General features: G+C 42.5%; 1 protein-coding gene across 1 annotated transcript; it reads left to right on the top strand.

Moving 5' to 3' along the window:
- Nucleotides 1-12,172, top strand: tbx5b (T-box transcription factor 5b). Its single transcript, XM_069138256.1, has 9 exons — nt 1-338; nt 1,168-1,314; nt 1,621-1,715; nt 2,010-2,129; nt 3,599-3,746; nt 5,058-5,210; nt 7,456-7,547; nt 8,520-8,773; nt 10,090-12,172. The coding sequence occupies exons 2-9, from the start codon at nt 1,174-1,176 to the stop codon at nt 10,674-10,676; spliced, it is 1,590 nt and encodes a 529-aa protein (XP_068994357.1). The 5' UTR covers nt 1-338; nt 1,168-1,173; the 3' UTR covers nt 10,677-12,172.
- Nucleotides 12,173-13,723: the final 1,551 nt, after the last annotated feature.

Raw genomic sequence — 13,723 nt, 5'->3', positions numbered from 1 at the left:
CGAGGACAATAAGGAGCGAGTCAGACAAATGAGGAGGAAATTACAGCCGCTTTGATCAAATCTCAGCCTCCACTGGACCGGAGGCTGCGGGGCGGACGAGCTGCGGTCTCCGCGCAGGGAGACGGACAGCGGAGAGTGACAACCCGATGATATGTCAAAGCTGCAAAGGAAACGTGGTGGATTTTTGAGAACCGACGAGGCAACATTTGGACAGTTGCACTTGTAAGAAATAATTCAGTGGAAATACAAGCGTGCCACAAAAATAGGCAATCAGCCTGCAGAGCGTAGGAGCAGGATGAGCGTGTTTTCTGCAGGGAGGTCAGAGCAGTGCGTTTAAGGTAAAGGCCATCAGAGAGATCGTTCGAAATGTGCACAGGCACACGCCAAACACAGGCTGTGGTTGTATTTGGTGTCAGTTCAATGTAAATCAAAAGCGGCAGGCTCTAGTTTAACTCACAATTCAGCTGTTAACAAAGTGTAATTTAAAGCTGCAATTATCGTGCACTGAGATTGAATTGCAAAACCCCTAACCCAAATAATATGATCCTTATAGTCATAATACAGTCAGGGTTTATGTGATATTAACCACCAACTAGGCTATGATATTATCACATAAACATGCATGATGAATAGCAAGTTGTCGCCCTCTTTGAAAACAATACTATAGTTTAAGTCCATTGACATTTAATCTGCTTTTAAGTGGAAACTTGTAATTAGGTTATTGGATCAGTTACAGAGTAAATCACTGTGAGCCATTGTAATCTAATGCAAGACATTATCCTCCTTTTGAAAAAGGACAACTGTAAATGATTTGTTTGTTGTTTTTTTTTTACCACAAAATCAAAGTAAAAATAGGTGTCTGCCATAACGGCCTCTGTGCTTCCTGTAACAAAGGGTTTCCTATTAGCTTTCATTGTTTTTGTTCTATCTTGCAAACATATAATGTTAAATATTTTAATATGGAACCGAGTGGCGTGCAATTTACTAATAGACAGACGGGCTACAAATTATTATTTCACTATAGCAAAATAGGTGAGTGTGCATTACGTGTTTGGGGCCCAAGACAAATACATTCACAACTAAATTTACGTGTGTGTGTGTGTGTGTGTGTGTGTGTGTGTGTGTGTGTGTGTGTGCGCGCGCGCGTCGTGTGTGCGTGTGCGTCAGTGGAACATGGCAAACGGAGGGGACCAGTTCGGCCTTGCAGAGCGTCCGGACTCGGACTGCATGGACTCCCCAAAAGAGACCAAACAGGAGAATCAGAGCTTCACCTTAAATCCACCGACTTCACCTCAGACAGCGTCCAGCCAGCAGGTACCAGCCTCTACTGTGGATCCTAATGGAAATAATGATTATTGATTTGGAAATATTGGTTATTGATTTCCACTAACAGCTACTCATCCGATAAATCTCAAAGTTTTTTTTTCCCCCGCGGACATGAAATTACAAACAATTTTCAGATATATCCACAGTACAGTATTTCACTGTTTAATATTAGCTGTAGTTTAATTAACCATTAGGCTTAAACCATAACATCATTTTTGCAAACGTGCTAATCACTGCGCAATCCCTATAGCTTTAATTTGACTTTATTTGAGCACTGTTTATATTTTGCTGCAGGGGATGGAGGGAATCAAAGTTTTCCTTCATGACAGGGAACTTTGGACCAAGTTTGATGAAGTGGGAACTGAAATGATCATCACCAAGGCTGGAAGGTAATAATTATCTGTTGATCGATTTTGACTTGTGGTAGGCTGTATTTGATTGGTTGTGTTTTTATGGCTCCATTTTTTTTTTTTTTTTTTTTTTTTTTTTTTTTTTTTTTTTTAATAAATAGCCGATATGCTCACAGGACAAAATTCAGTGTGCATGCCACAAGTCCCTGCAGGAACGTTGAGTCTATTGTAATTAATTTTTTTAATAGGCAATAAAATCATGTGTTTGTAAATGTATTTGCACTGAAAAGTGATTAGGCCTATTGATATTTTTCCTGAATGTGCTCCCTGCAGGAGAATGTTCCCCAGTTACAAAGTAAAGGTCACAGGACTCAACCCAAAAACCAAGTACATTCTCCTGATGGATATTGTGCCCAGGGATGACCATCGCTACAAATTCGCTGACAACAAATGGTTCGTATATCGCATGTCTGTCTGTAGCTACGTGTAATAGACGAGGTCCAAACTTCGAGCTCACTCCTTGTAACTTCCGAGTGCTGACGAGGCCGTGGTGAAGTTTCTTTAGGGGCAGGTCAGCTTCCCCATATTAAACCTTATATTATTAGCTTCTATTATTAATATAATCAAGGCTATCTTTTAAACTCATGTTTAAATAAAACGATATCTATAAAAATAAATGATAAAATAGCCTCGAGGAATTTTTTTTTTTTCTTTTTTCCATATTCTTGCATGCAGACTGTCACCTCATTCCTGGCTTCTATATATGAATTTCTAAACTGAACTCTGGGGGTTCATACCCTCCACTCCCCCCCTCCTTCTTCCCCCCCCCCCCCCCCCCCCCCCGCCCCCCTCCCGCCCAGCACTGCGTAAAGGTCGGGTCCTTCTTTCAAACTGGGATGGCCTAGTTCCCCTTTCCCCCCGTGTCTGCCCGCCGGTTACATCAGAATGTGACGGGTTCATAGGGCGTACAGACGGCACAGACCGGATTAAGGTCTCCCATTCAGCTGTTGTGTGTTGTGCTGAGGGGAAATCCGAAGGGACCACTGACTCCACATTGGGATCCATCAATGCTGTGCCTCCTCAGAACATCAGACACTCGGTTATTACAATGAAAGGGGGGTTGTGGAAACTCTTAGTGGGAAACAGTCTCAGCTCGGAGCGTGGCCTATAATGGAGGCGCTCGGTGTTTATACAAGCTACAAGTCTGTGGGCATTTTGCAGAGAACGTTTTTGTGTGATTAGGCGGATGATTGATTCCTTTCACGTGCAAATGTCTTTCCAAAATACCCTACACGTCATTTATATTTGCTATGATTTTATTTACAAATTATGATAAATAGTATTTCAAGGCCTATATTCTTCTTTATCTGTACATGTCTTTGTTATTAAGATTACCATCAGGCCGTTAGTTGAATACACTGATTCAAAGTTTTTCTGAGCACTTCAACAGGGTTGTCCCGGTCTATGTCTGCTCCTCACTCTGTTAAGAAACGAGAAAATAGACATTTACTGTACCTTTACTGTCCGTTTGTGGTCTTTGTTGTTGTTGTTGTTGTTGTTGTTATTTTGAGGTGGTTTTTAAGCAGGTATGTTTATGCTTTTAGGTTTTCGATCCACACCCCACAATAACATTTCTCGAGCCCAAACTAGCAGCAGTTTTTGGAGGAGACCGAGTTAATTTGGGTTGACTAAACTAAAGGCCCAAATGTGGCTGTGTGCGTAAACTGCAGCAAAACACGGTGCATTTTGTCTGCCTAATTAAAGCACCAGCCAGGCCTTCTACAGCCGGCGGCAGCGCAGGGCTGCTGCACCACGGGGCGCCCAGCAGAGCGCTGCTCAGCCTCTCAGACGAACCACAGCGACCGGGTGAGTGCCAATGTCTGACTATTTTTCCGATCTGCTGCGTTTCCTTGGCCAAACAGGTCTATAACAGGAAAGGCTGAGCCCGCGATGCCCGGGAGGCTCTACGTTCATCCAGACTCTCCCGCCACCGGGGCGCACTGGAGCCGTCAGCTCGTCTCTTTTCAGAAGCTCAAACTCACCAACAACCACCTGGACCCTTTTGGACATGTGAGTCTGTCTTATTAATAGTATGTATTTCTACTCTGCGGATGCTAGATAGAAAAAGTAAACGTCATTGGTTCTTGTTTAGTACTACTTTTTCTTTTTTTTTTTTTTTTTAACATTTCATTGTTGCTATTTGAATGTAGTGGTAAGGGCTGTATTTTTAGACCGTGGCCAAAAACCTCAAATAGAAACGTCGTTAATAAAACTACAACCGTCAGGATACAAATCATCCATTTCCCGCTGCAAGTGCTCTGTGGGCCAAACAAAATAGGCATTTTAAATTATTCATCCCGAGTGATGTTTTTTAATTGACTATACAGTAGGGTAGAGGTCCAGTTAAGCGGGCAGGCATAACCCGAGGAGCCCATTGACTGCTGCACTCAGCTGGCAGAGCATGCAGCTCGCTCTTCTGAATGTAACATCTCAACACAGCACAAATCAACACGAGGGCACGGCGGACAGACCTCAGACTCCGCTGAGCTGAGACTCAAAACCATTGCTCCAAAAAAAAACAAAAAAAACAACAACAACACACACAGCGCACGCGCGCGCTGGTGAAACTGCAGGGTATTGTTTTGTACGCGCAGAAACAAATAAAAAAAAGCAAACAAGTCAATCTTTTAGGGCTCGTTAAATTAGAGGTAATGATTTCAATGAGTCTAAAGTCCATTAGCTAATGCATGTCCACGGCAAACACGTCACTCCGATTAAACTGAGCCCCCTGGATAAACAAACGTGCTCGCGCCCGTGCGCGCCATGAAACCACTATTCGAAACGTCAGTGTCGTGGGAAACAGTTTAACCGGGGCACTGGATTCACAGAGTTGTTATAGTTTCACAGTTGTTATAGATTCATAAATTACAATGAATATTCTATGAAATGCTTCACTAATCCCTTTAGGGGGTTGCTAGTTTGGTGTAATGTATACATTTTGAGTAACATTTACACAGAAGGAAAACCTTAAGTAATTTTTCTAAACAAAGCGGGTAAAAAACACATTCAATCTTTCATTCATGCGGGACTCGGAGTACTGGGGAGAATTTTGGCTATAGTGTCAAAGGGTGGCCATGTAAACAAAAAGTCATTGTTTTTGGCTCATGACTTATATCAGACTGATCCTGCTGATTTGTAAACTATGAATCTCTTATACATACATCTTATACATGTCATCCAAGAAATCTAGAATCCAAAGTATCTTAACTTTTGGGCTTAACCTCCACCTGGACTTCATAGCCCAGTCCCAGCATCTGCTGGTGGGTTTCTGGAAACATGACAGGTCGGTCAGTCTCACCTTGTCAATCTCCCCTTGTACAGATAATACTCAACTCCATGCACAAGTATCAGCCTCGACTCCATATTGTCAAGGCGGACGAGAACAACGGTTTCGGCTCAAAAAACACGGCTTTCTGCACCCACGTCTTCTCTGAGACGGCTTTCATCGCTGTGACATCCTATCAGAACCACAAGGTACGTTTTATGTTCTATGAAGTGCTGTTAAAAGGGGGAAAAAACAAAACAAAACATGCCCACTAATGATTTAGAACGAGTACCTGGTTTTATGGATTGAACTAATAATGGAGGTTTTTAAGTAGCAGACACACTGGAGATCCCTGTAATGTTATAAGGGTTTCCCTGCAGTGATGTTTAGACATCATTTGTTGTTTTGAATATTAAGTGTGGATCTTTTTCATTGGCTGAAGGCAACCTCACAATTATTCTAACAATTATGGAAATAGATCTCAAAGTCTGATGTTTGCAAATCCGATCTTTTCCATTGTCAAAACTGTCCACACACACACACACACACACACACACACACAGAGTCCATATTTTCTATCCATAGTTAATTAGCAGTTCTTTGTTTATGTGTTCTTATTCAGTATTTGTAAACATAAAATCCCCCTAATTGTGCATTTGTGTGTGGGGGTGTGTGTGTGTGTGGGTGTGCACGTGCGTGTGTGCATGTGTGAGAATGTGTGTGTGAGCGCACGTGTTGGTCTGTAATGACCTGTTACTTTCCCTTGATCTTGGCTGATCCAGTTTCCTCGGCATCTACTACAAAGACGATGAGATAGTTTCGTTTTGAGCACATTTCATTTTGAGAACAAATAACTATAACATAAATAAATACCACGAAAGAATATTGGCAGTTGTTTTTATAAAAAATTTTTTAGATAGAACATCCTGATACAAAAACTGCTTACTTGATTTAAAAAAAAAAAAAAAAATCCTATATTTTCTAAACTTGCTTTAAAGTGCTATTGTTTTATTCATTATAATAAAAGTGGCAGCACAGTGGTGCAGTGGTTAGCACTGTCGCCTCACAGCGAGAGGGTTCCGGGTTTCGATCCCGGGCCTGGGCCTTTCTGTGTGGAGTTTCCATGTTCTCCCTTTGCCTGCGTTGGTTCTCTCCGGGCACTCCGGCTTCCTCCTACCAGTCCAAAGACATGCATGTCGGGTTAATTGGTGATCCTATAAAAAAATGACCCTAGATGGTCTTTGTTTCCGTCTGTCTACATATGTTGGCCCTGTGATAGACTGGCAATTTGTCCAGGGTGTACCCTGCCTTCACCCAAAGTGAGCTGATCGGCTCTGGCCCCCCGTGACCCTGTTCAGGATGAAGCGGTTCTAGATGATGGACGGAGTATAATAAAAGTGTTTAAAGTCGATATCAAAAAGTAAATACACAGCAAGTATTTCATCCATCACGAAGCATTGATTTTATGTACAGCAGCAGATACAGCTTTTAGTTTGGAACCATCTATTTATCATATACTTTCTATTTACGCTGAACAGCAGAAGTTTTCCAAATAAAACTATAAACTGCTATTATTGTTAAATATAAGTATAGGTACTATATATGGTACTGCATTCAAAGTTGATACTTGTTCAAATACAATAATTATGTATTTGTCAGAATGTATTATTGTATATAAGTATAAAAATAATAAAAACATATTGTTTTACATTCTAATATTACATAATTATAATAATAAGTTATTAATATCACTTGCAGTAGTAGAAGTCAGAATAAAATAATAATTTTTCAGTTTTACAAACGAGTGTTAATTATGAGCTCTTTTTGTGTAATAATAATAATAATAATAATATTTGGTAACTTAAAACTTTATTGTTCCATCATGCAAGCGTAAACAAAGACTGTTGATAACACATTGTGTACTAATATACTAATATTGTCGTATAGTCAGTCAGCAGTTTGGTGGAGGTGATCAGTAAAGTTTGTTTGGCCTGAGCTCGTCAGATCTCCAGTCCACAGCCATGCTGTGTGAAGGACCTGGTCTTCAGCCAAATGAAATCCTTCAAAACACAATGACATCAGTGAGAAAAGTTTGCAAGACTTAACATCAAAGCTCAAGACTTTGGGCCTCTAAAAGCTTTGGCCTGAAATCCTTAAACCTGGCGACTGTTTGGGTAAACAGTTTATTCTGTGTCAGCCGGCGAGAACGCTGTCCGCTTCTTTAGAAACGTCAGCGGCTGAGGAATGTTGGCCGAGCGGAGCTCCAGCGGGGCTGATTTTAGCATCTGCAGGGCCTCTGACTAATAGTAAACTATTGATTCAGCCAATGAAGGGGGACAGTTCAAAACTAAATGTGCCTTCGGGTCTTTGTGTGTCGCTGCATTTGTTTGGGCCTGTGCATGTGCTGCGGTGCGCGGCTCGAGTACAAGTTATTTTTTTATGTTTTGTACTCAGATTACACAGCTGAAGATAGAGAATAATCCTTTTGCTAAGGGCTTCAGAGGCAGCGACGACAATGAGCTGCACCGCATGGCCAAGCTACAAGGGTGAGTACAGCTTTGTTGACGTGTGTGATTTCGGTATCTGCGTGCTCGTGAACATTCATGGGAAATAATTTCTATTCTTCTCCCTGTCTCTCCCTCAACCAGAGGGGAAGGTTGTTATGATGGGGCACATATGGTCTAAGACATGAGAGTGTGCGTGACTGGAGCCAAGTGGTGTAACGAGATGTGAGCCTTTGTCACCTGAAGGTTGATGTCTGCCTGAAGCCTCGTCCACAACATGCAGCACAAACACGTCGAGCATCGGTTCTCTCGCTGTATTGATAAACACATGATATCGTGTTGTTGCCGGTCTATTAGGCCGCCGCTGCTGACGGCCCTACATGGTGTCTGCTTGCGTGCCAAGCTAATCTCCATTCAAGTGGTGCTGGGGCGGGCAGTTTTAGAGATTTCGGCAAGCCAATGGGCGAGGCCGTTACTGAGGGGAGCGAGAGGAAAAGACGAGGGAGGACAAGGAGGGAGAGGGGGCAGCATTAAAAGCAGCACCCCGGTGTTATTGTGCTGCTGTGGTTGGTGGAGGGGAGACGAGTCTATCTGAAGTGACACACGGATGGATGTTTATTTTTAGAGCGGTGAATTATCTCACAGCAGCGCTGACTGTGTGTGTGCGTGCCTGAGTGTGTGAGAGAGTGTGTCACTATCTCGGTAGGAGTCAGGGAGATGTGGCCCGCTGTCTTCTACATACCACAGAGTTCATCAAGAGGGCAGTGTGTACGGAGAGCCGAAAGGAAAGAGAATATCCGAGTAGACTGGAAGGAAAAGGAAACAAAAAAAAAAAACACAAAAAAACAGCACAAATAATTCAACTGAGCAAAATGTAATCGTAAAAAAAAAAAAAAAATCAAAACTACAGATTCAGGAAAGGCAGTTTTGTGCAGCGTGCCTGAGGACATAACACCAGATGAAAACTGTTGCTTCCGCTTTAATTCTTTACCCACCTTTCTCTTTCGGTTGCAGTAAGGATTACCCGGTGGTCCCCCGCAGTACTGTCCGTCAGAAAGCGTGCTCCACTGGAAGCCCCTTCAGCGGGGAGAGTCGGGGTCTGCGGGGCTCCCCGGAGACTGTTGGGTCCCCATACAGCTGTGAGACTGGCTTGAGCAGTAGCAGCCCTCAGGAGCTGCTGAGCGCTCCACCCACGCACTACACTCTGCGACATCCACACCTACAGCCAGGTCAACCGCCACAGGTCTACCACTGCAACAAGAGGAAAGGTAGGAGGAAGCTGTCAAAATTCAGCACACTGTGCAGCTACAAAGACAAACATTAGTCAGGAGTAATCAGTCAGGTTTATTTGAACATAAAACTTCTTCTTGTTGGTGCTTTCAATGATGGCCCAAAAGCTTTGCCTTCACAAAATATATGTTAAAAAAAAAAAAAGTAGATGCCAATCAACCATCTAAGGGTAACGATGATCATATAACTACTGTCTGTAACATTTTAAGTCACTTCCTGTTGTTTTTTTAACAGCCTATTGAAATGAATGGAAACCAGCGGCTGTCTGGGAAGGAGGAACTGAAAAAATTAATTTATGTGAATTTGTGCTGTTCCCACAATTTAATTTGTGTTTGCAAACTATGTCTAATAAGCAGCTGAATGAATGGATAAATGTATCTACATGTCTGACCATATGCACTGCATATATTTGCATGGGTTTATTCGGACATCAACAGCTTAGAGAAGAAAATCAGAGATAATGTCTGCGTGACTATTTCAGCTCTTTGCTAGAGAAAGAGAAACCTCTCATTGTTGAGACTTATTTTAGATCACAGAATTAAAAGCAAAAAAATAAAAGTGTAACGCAGCTGATTAGACTAAATAATTATATGCCAAAAGATTTTCTAAATCAAGCTTCTAAGGAGAAATATTACATTTAACTGATCACTTAGCGAATCAATAGTACTCACAACTACGCAGTAATGACACTTCTACATTTTACTCCTGTGACTTTTTCTTGCACACCAGCACTTCTCTCACGCTGCCGGTAACTCTTTTCTGCCCTCTCCATCTCAGTTTATCTGGGCGATACATAATGACCCTAAATAAACTACATTACCCAGGGGGCACTGCGTGATGCTCACCTGTTCCAGTTCTCGCCTGCCTGCTTTTTTCTGTCAGCACTTAGTAACGTTACATTAACCTTACAATAATGTTGGCATGGCTCCAAAAAGGCACCAAGAGAACTGAGTCAGACAATGACACAGCTTGGAAAGTCAAATCCTACCCAACCAGCATGCATGCGTGAATTTCTCTACATGTAGAATTAGTCTGTAAATCTGCTCTGTGCTGCTTTGCAGAAGTATTGCCACTAATTAATAGTGCTGGGTATAATGTCATTTAAATACTGAAGCTGAACATTACATATAAACTGCACTTTAAACCTGCCATCTTGTTTGTACTTAAGTAAATGTCACATATACTCTGTTATCTGCCAAACTAATTCAGTTCTCCTTCAAGTGTACATTTTGTTCTCATCTCAGCTACTTCCAATGGAAAATCAACACAATATTTTGTTTGTGTCTCTCTGTAGTGGAAGAGAACTGCCCTCCAGGAAACCACCAGCATCCGTACAAGAAACCCTTCACTGGTACCTCACCAAGTGAGGGCGAGTCTTACTATCACCCCTCCTCCTACCCCCCTCCTCCACCCGGTCTATCCAACAACCCCGCCCTGGGCATCACTGACTCCCCCTACAGCTCCGACATGGGACAGCGTCAGGCGTGCATGTTTGCCGGCTCGGAGCCCAGAATGGATGAACTCAACTGTACATCCTGGTCATACACCTGCCCGCTGCCTGCTGCAATGACTCCCATGGAACCCTACCCACCTTACACCTCTCATCATCCCTACAGCTCCAGCCCTCAGGGCTCTCGACTCAGCGCTATAGCCCACCAGAGCTCTCCGCCGCTGGGAGAACACATTGCTCATGATCCCTACCAGAGTCAGAGCGCCGGACCTCCATCTCAGAGCTCCCAAAGCATTCACAGCAGGCCGCTCAGCTCCCCTCTCAGAGAGTATCCCCGCTACACACCCAATCTGTCTCCTCCTCTCTACCATACACTAGAGACACACACACACATCCGGTGTGGAGTCCCAGAATGGAGTGCAGCCTCCTAACTCACCCAGAGGACATACCTGAAAGACAAATTCATTGACCCTTCTTTCTGCTCTTCTGCAAGATGCTGCACCACATATGGACTAAATATTACTTTTGTAAAATAATTGTGAAAAGTGTGATCTTGTGCCGTGTGAAGAGGTTTCCTCTGTTGGTCATGTTTCTCCCTTTTGCTGGAAGGAGCAGTGGATTGTTAAGGACTAAACCTGGACATCTATGATGCTCCAGATGTTCAAAAAAAGTGGAGCTCCTAAGCCGCACAATAAATATCAAAGTTGTATTTTTTCGTCTTTGCGTAACTCAAAGACTGGTGTCATCCAAATGTTTGCACTGTGAGCCCTGCCAAGGCCAGACTGTGAACAGCACTGGGCTGTTTTCCTCTCAATGACTCCTACTTTTTGCATTGTGAATGATGTAAATTGTGACCCATTGTCAAGACAGGCAGTAACATTTACTGACCAAAATAATCTCAGCTTTCACAGCGGAGCCTGAGGGAGACATTTTGTCTCTTTAGTGGAGCAAAGCACGGCTCCATGCTCAGTCTCAGTGAAGGAGAAAAGGCATGAGTTGTCTGAGTGAGTGTGAGTGTGTGTGTGTGCCTGTGTATAAAGCTTATGTCAGCTCAGCTCAAGGATGCTATGAGTTAATTTCCAATGAGACAGGCAGTAGATAGCTGCAGGCGCTGCACCATCGAGATAAACAGTTTGTTTAGACCGCACTACGGGCTGAAGGACCTGTAAACACTATTTCCAACTGCATTCTGGGTAAATGCACAACTCAGCGTCACACAGCTGTCACCGGTGTCCTCTCAGTCACCCCCGTCTGACCAATCACCTTTCTCTGTTTACTGAGAGCTGACCAATGAGAATGAAGCTCTTGTTTATCCCCAGCTGACCAGTCAGGAGTGTAGCGTGTTTTGTGTGTGCATGTGTTGGCCCATTTTTGTTTGTTTGGAATTATTAATGAGTCCAGTGTTGACCCTTGACATGCAAGGATTGCTCAGCAAACGCAAAGAAACACAGTGCTGTAAATGTGATAATGTTGATGCACAAACTCTTATTGGGCTCTTCATTTTAAATCTGAATTGGTTCCTGTCATGTCCATACAGCTTTAACTGTTTTGACCAGATTTGTTTAAGTAAATTATTTCCCTGCAGATTTGGGTAACTTTCATCCTTGTGGCTAAATATAAAGAAACATTAGTTGCTCGTTTTGTACAAAATAGAAGCAAACTGAGATTTTGGTTTATTTCTGTTTTATCAAGCAATTTTTATATTTCTGCGCAAGTGTTTTAACATGCAGTAACTTGTGATAAGGTGCTCTAACAATACAAACGATCAGTATGCAGAGAGCAGATCCTCATCATTCCTTGATATGTGTTTGATTTGTGTGTGTGTGTGTGTGTGTGTGTGTGTGTGTGTGTGTGTGTGTGTGAGACTGAAATGTAAGGATTGTTTTATAGGTTGTTTTTTTTTTTTTTAGCATTGTTCCTGCTAATAGTATTTATTACTCTAGATTTGTAAAGATTAGTTTGTTGTTAACTTGTGAAACAAGTTGGTCTTGTTCAGAGATATTTGTTTCTCTTTGACGGTTCATTTCCACTTTCACCCTCCATCTCCAAGTGGTGATATATAGTTGTGATAAACAAACTTTTCTGTTCTATGAAAATAAATGCAAATTTATAAACATAAATTGAATAAATTTTAGAGAGAAAGTCTGTTGGTTGTGGTGTTCTTCTTTGACAACAAACACAGCAGTGAAAAACTATTAACATTCCGAGCGGGTTATTTAAAGTATGTTCTGCACCTCTGGAGTGGAAACTCTTTTAAGTGCAGTACATTTATCAGTTTCAATGCATGTACCAATATGGAGGACCTGATAATAAGCTTAGCCTCATCCAACAGTGTTAGAGAGAATTGTAGCAGTGTTTACTCTGCTTTCTTATCAAGTATAACAGACCCCAGTGTCTCTAACTCTCCTACTGAGCAGCGAAATCCTAAGAGTGGTCTGGCTGCTATGCATACCTTGTCCACCTCTTTTTATCTCTGACAGGTTGTTTGGCCTCTCCAATCTTCACCAGCTGGACCGGCTCACTGACAACCTGCTGCCCAGGGAGAGGGGGCCTCTGTTGGGATGGAGGAGAAAAATTGGTGGGGGTCAATTAGTGGTTCCCCGCTTCCCTTAGATTCCCCCTCCAAACAGTCATTCACTATATTTCCTTTCAAAAGACATTTTGTATTTCTGTGTCTCTCGCAATAAAGTTACACCTCCGAGTTTACAACAAGCTTATTTTTAAAGAACACATTGCAAAGGTTGTTAAATTGTTAAACTTCTGAGACTATTTACATTAAATTACAGTTATGTCTGTTAGAAGTTGTCAGACCTTCCTTTTTTTCAGTCTCTTTCTCTCTCTCTCTCTCTCTCTCTCTCTCACATACACCATGAGGTCAGAGGTTAAGCAGGCAGCTCTTCAGAGGATCTGTTCCTCCTTAACCCTTTGTCTCCAGACATTTCAGGCTAGGATATGGAAGGGGAAAAGGAGGGGGACAAAGAATAAGATATTAGGGGCCTCCAACTCTAAAAGGCTGATTGCCTTTGCTTCATGCTTTCTTGTACAGTAACAGGACTGGGAATGAGTTGAGCGTAAAGCTTTAGGTAGAATAATATAAAACACACAGTGTGTAGTGTGTAGTGTGTGTGTGTGTGTGTATATAAAGGACCTTAATCCATCAGTAGAGGACTTTCTCAGACACACTGGTCTGACAGTAGATTGATGAACCTTTGTGATCAAAGAGTCTAAGTGGTGCTTATCATTATCTCCCCAACACCCCCCCCCCCCCCAACACATACATCTCTAACCCTTCTCCTCCTCCTCTCCTGTGCATATATACTCATTTTCCCATCCTTTTCAAAGTGTACTCGCCCAAGATGGTTTCTAGCAGACCCAGAGCATTGATGCACATGCGCACACACACACACACACACACACACACACACACACACACACACACACACACACATCTTTTTTGTCATCTGCATAGTTGAGACAC

Source organism: Embiotoca jacksoni, unplaced genomic scaffold (assembly GCF_022577435.1).
Source record: "Embiotoca jacksoni isolate LCO1_2020_lvr unplaced genomic scaffold, fEmbJac1.0.p SCAF_8, whole genome shotgun sequence".
In the NCBI taxonomy this organism is placed as follows: domain Eukaryota; kingdom Metazoa; phylum Chordata; class Actinopteri; family Embiotocidae; genus Embiotoca; species Embiotoca jacksoni.
Note: the sequence above shows the minus strand (reverse complement) of the source record. Positions and strands in the feature narration are given on the sequence as shown.